This window comes from Chamaea fasciata, unplaced genomic scaffold, assembly GCF_029207755.1.
Source record: "Chamaea fasciata isolate MVZ Bird 193981 ecotype frontalis unplaced genomic scaffold, bChaFas1.0.hap1 SCAF_6, whole genome shotgun sequence".
NCBI classification, from domain to species: domain Eukaryota; kingdom Metazoa; phylum Chordata; class Aves; order Passeriformes; family Sylviidae; genus Chamaea; species Chamaea fasciata.
The window spans coordinates 749,968-754,019 of record NW_027094091.1 but is presented as its reverse complement, the minus strand read 5'-3'; the positions used below and the strand labels follow the sequence as shown (position 1 = coordinate 754,019).

General features: G+C 61.3%; 1 protein-coding gene across 1 annotated transcript; it reads left to right on the top strand.

The window, feature by feature from the left end:
* Window positions 1-208: 208 nt before the first annotated feature.
* On the top strand, window positions 209-2,454 carry LOC136290471 (homeobox protein notochord-like). The gene is made up of 4 exons (XM_066184894.1): window positions 209-268; window positions 554-779; window positions 1,555-1,739; window positions 2,165-2,454. The coding sequence occupies exons 1-4, from the start codon at window positions 209-211 to the stop codon at window positions 2,378-2,380; spliced, it is 687 nt and encodes a 228-aa protein (XP_066040991.1). The 3' UTR covers window positions 2,381-2,454.
* The last annotated feature ends 1,598 nt before the right edge of the window (window positions 2,455-4,052 follow it).

Genomic DNA, 4,052 nt, shown 5'->3' with positions numbered 1-4,052 from the left:
GGGGACAGAGCTCAGAGTGCCAAAGGGGACCCCACGTCCCTTCCCCGGGAATTTGGGGTGACGCTGAGTTCCTCTGTGGTCCCCTGGGCATCCGGATCGGCCTGCCCGAGTAATTCAGGGCCAATGTCACCGCGTGGGGACACGGGGGGGTTCTGTGCCGCAGGGGCGGGGGGACACGGCGGGGACACCCAGTCAGGGGCAGGGGGACATGGGACAACACCTCAAATGGGCACAGGGGGTGTGCGGGTATCCTTCCATCCGGGGTAAGGTGACATTTAGGGACACCCAGTCAGGGGCGGGGGGACATGGGGAGTCCCCCACTGAAGGCAGAAGGACACGGAGGGGACACCCAAGGGGACATTGCCATGAAGCGCTGGAGGACACTGCGGTGGCCTTGAGGGCCGGGGGACATGGAGGGGACACCCTACGGAGAGCAGGGCCCAGGGGACATCCCCAGGGCGGGCAGAGGGACAAGGAGGGGACACGGAGCGGGTTCCGGGCGGGGCAGGGGCGATGCCGCGGTCCCGCCCCGGTGGCCCCGGGCCCTATAAAGGGCCGGGCAGCGCTGCCCCGCGACCCCGCCATGCCGCCCCCGGAGCCCCCCGGCCGCTCCTTCACCATCGCGGCGCTGCTGGGCCGCTCGTCGCCCCCCCCGCCGGCCCCGGCCCCGCTCTGGGGCTGCCCCCCGGGCCCGACCCCCACCCCGCTGCTGCCGCCGCCCCTCTGCGCCCCCGGCTGCGGGGTGCCCCCCGCCTGGGCCGCCCGGCTCGGGGCTACAGGTACCGCTCCCCCGAACCCCGCACCGCCACCCTCCGCTGCTCCCGGGGGGCGGGGGGGGGGGAAAAGACCCACAACCGGGGTCCCTTCTCCTTTTTGGGGATCCTCATGCGCTTCTCCCGGGGCTCACCCGGCAATGGGGACCCCTTCCTGCTCCCCACACCCTCCCCTGCCGGGGGACACCCCGCAATGGGGACCTCCCTCCATCTCTTCAAGGGGGGGACCCTTGACCGCCTCTCCCGGGGGACCCCTCCCAAGGGGATTGCTCCCACGGGAACGTCTCCAAATGGGAGCCTGAATCCACCTCTGCCACGGGGACATCTGCAAATGGGGACCTCCTTTCACCTCTGCAAGGGGGAATCCCCTCCAGAGGGATCTCTTCCGGGAGGGTCCACGTCCATCTCTCTTGGGACACCCCCAAAAGGGGCATCTCTAAATTCGGGAGAGCTCCTCCCACCTCTACATGAGAAATCCCCTCAAAAGGATTTTTTTTTTCCATGAAGGACCTGTGCCCGCCTCTACCCATGAAATTCCCTCAAAGAGATTTTTTCCATGAAGGACCTGTGTCCACCTCTCCAAGGAGATCCTCAAGAAATGCAGGGCCCTCTTGAATAAAAAACCTCTTTTAAAATCCTCTTTTAAACTTCTTTTTGGAGGTTTTAAACCCTCCAAATGGGAAAATTCCCTCTGCCCCTCCAGGGAAGAAGCTCCAGAGGAGGAACCCCACTTTCGAGGGGACCTCCTCTCCACCCTGACCCCTCTCTTTGTCACCTCCAGGCTTCCTGATCTCCAAGTGCTGCTTGCCCCTCCTGAAAGCCAAGCCTGGCAAGGCCAAGCGCGTCAGGACCATCTTCAGCAGCGAGCAGCTGGCGCGGCTGGAGCAGGAGTTCGCCCGGCAGCAGTACCTGGTGGGGCAGGAGCGCTGCCTGCTCGCCTCCTCCCTGCACCTCACCGAGGAGCAGGTGAGCCCCACCTGGCCCCAGCAGCTCCAGGGGGGTTCCCCAGGGCGCTGGGACCTGGTACAGGACCCCCGGGGGTGCTGATGATAGCAGAGCTAACGTGGAAAGGGCGGTGGGGAAACTGAGGCACGGCGTGGCTGCCCCGGGGCCAGGAGCTTGTGTCCCACCGGCAGCTCCAGCTGCTGGGAGCAGTTTTCCATCTTGTCAGGAGTAGACTGGGCGCTGCCTGAGCCCAGGAGCAGCCTGGTTGGAAAGCCAAGCTTTGCCCTTTCCTAAGTGGGAGTGGTGGAATCACCATCCTTGGAAGTGCCCAAAAACCACGTGGGGGGCGGGGGGGGGGGGGGGGGGTGGCACCTGGGGACAGGTTCAGTGGTTGGACACAATGACCTTTCCAGGCTCGATAATTCCGTGGTTCTGTGATTCCCAAGGTGAAGGTCTGGTTCCAGAACCGAAGGATCAAGTGGAGGAAACAAAGCCTGGAACAGCAACAAGCCAAACTGGCCAAAATGGGTTTGGGCACCCCGCAGAGGAGCCCAGACTCGCAGAGCCACCCCCAGGAGGACAAGGACCTCCCGGCAGAGCCAGGGGACAGCCAGGAGGACGCGTCCTTGTCCCCTGCACAGACTGTGACAAAGAGCTGCTGAGCCACCACGGGGCCCTTTGTCTGTGTGTATTATAGGATGTATCATAGCTGGCGATATCTAATATATACGGGATGTACAGGGCACCCCCGGTGTTTGGGGGTGAAATAAATTATTTATGCCACTCTTGGGCTCATCTTTGCAGGGATAATCCCTGTTCCTGGGAGTTCACCTGGGGGACTGGGAGCCACCGGCGGCCTCAACTCATCCCAGAGGTGTTGGGAGCTTGGAGATCTCCCAGCTCAGGATCTTCAGAGATCCCAGAGCCCTGGAGGGGATTTGTCACTCTGCTCTGCCCGCAGCTCGTAAATCCCACCCGGTGCTCTCTCCAGGGATTTCAGGGCCAGGACAGGAGGGAAAACGCACCTGGAGGCAGAGTTGGAGGGAGCTCTGTGACCTGAGCTCCTGGGGTGACATCTCAGCTGGGCAAGGATTAGCCGGGGCTTCATCTTCATTAATTGCCACAGGCGGAGGTTTCAAATCCAGCAGATTCGGGATGCCCACTGAGCAGGGAATGATCCAAAGGTGGGATCCACGGGAAGCTGGGGGGCTCCCTGGAGGGTGCAGAGCAGGTGGGATGGCCCAGATCAGAGCAGCAGTGGGGACACTGGGTGCTCAGCTGCGCAGTAGCAGCTCCTGGAAGTCGACTTTCCCCGTGCCTGTCTGTGTTCGGAGCTGGGGGAAGAAGAACCTCAGGTGGGGGATTTATTTGGGCAGGTGAAACCTGCGGCAAGGACGGGGGGACAGCCCAGGAAAAGGGGGGATGTAGCCCTGGTTTCGTGCCTGGTTTTCTGAAATTCTTTTCCCGGGGAATTTTCTGTAAACAAGAGAAGTGGTTTTGTGACTGTACCATGTTTGCGTTCTTTTTCCCTAGGGGGGACTTCTTCTTGATGTCCCTCTGGTGATGGAAAAAGTTTGTCTTCGTGTCACCAATCGAACTGGTCTGTGTAAAAAAGCATAAAAGGGAGACACATCCCAAAAAAACACCAGAGGAGTCATTTTCAGCCTTCTGAAGTCGAAATCTGTGGCGCTGTGGTGTAAAACAGCGTCAGGGGGACAGTTAAGGGGATGGTGCAGAGAAGGGATCGGTGCAAGGAGAAGGGGGAGGATGCAGGAAGAGAGAGATGATGCAGGGAAAAGGAGATGCAGGGGAAAGGGGACGATGCAGGGAAAAGGAGATGATGCAGGAAAAAGATGATGCAGGGAAAAGGGGACGATGCAGGGAAAAGGAGATGATGCAGGGAAAAGGAGACGATGCAGGGAGAGGGAGATGATGCCAGGACAGAGAACAATATCAGGAGAAGGGGACGGTGCACGGAGAGGCGGAACGATGCAGCAGGAGAAGGGGACAATCGAAGAAGGGACGGTGCCAGGAGAAGGGGAGGGGATGACCCGGGGAAAAGGGGACAGCGCAAGCACAGAGGGACACAGTGCCAGGAGAAGGGGACGCGGTGACGGAAGCTGCCCTTTGTCCCGGCTGGTGCAGGGATTAGCCGGCACATCTCAAAGGGCCCAAACTGTGCTCATGACTTCACACGTCTGCCGGGAGCCCGGCCTGGGCGCGGGTTTAACGCGCTAATCTCGCCTGCCGCTGGCTCATTACGGTCAGCGCCGAGACAAGAGGGCTCCCGGCGCTGGTTCAATCCCGCCCGGCCGGGGGCTGAGCTGATTGCGG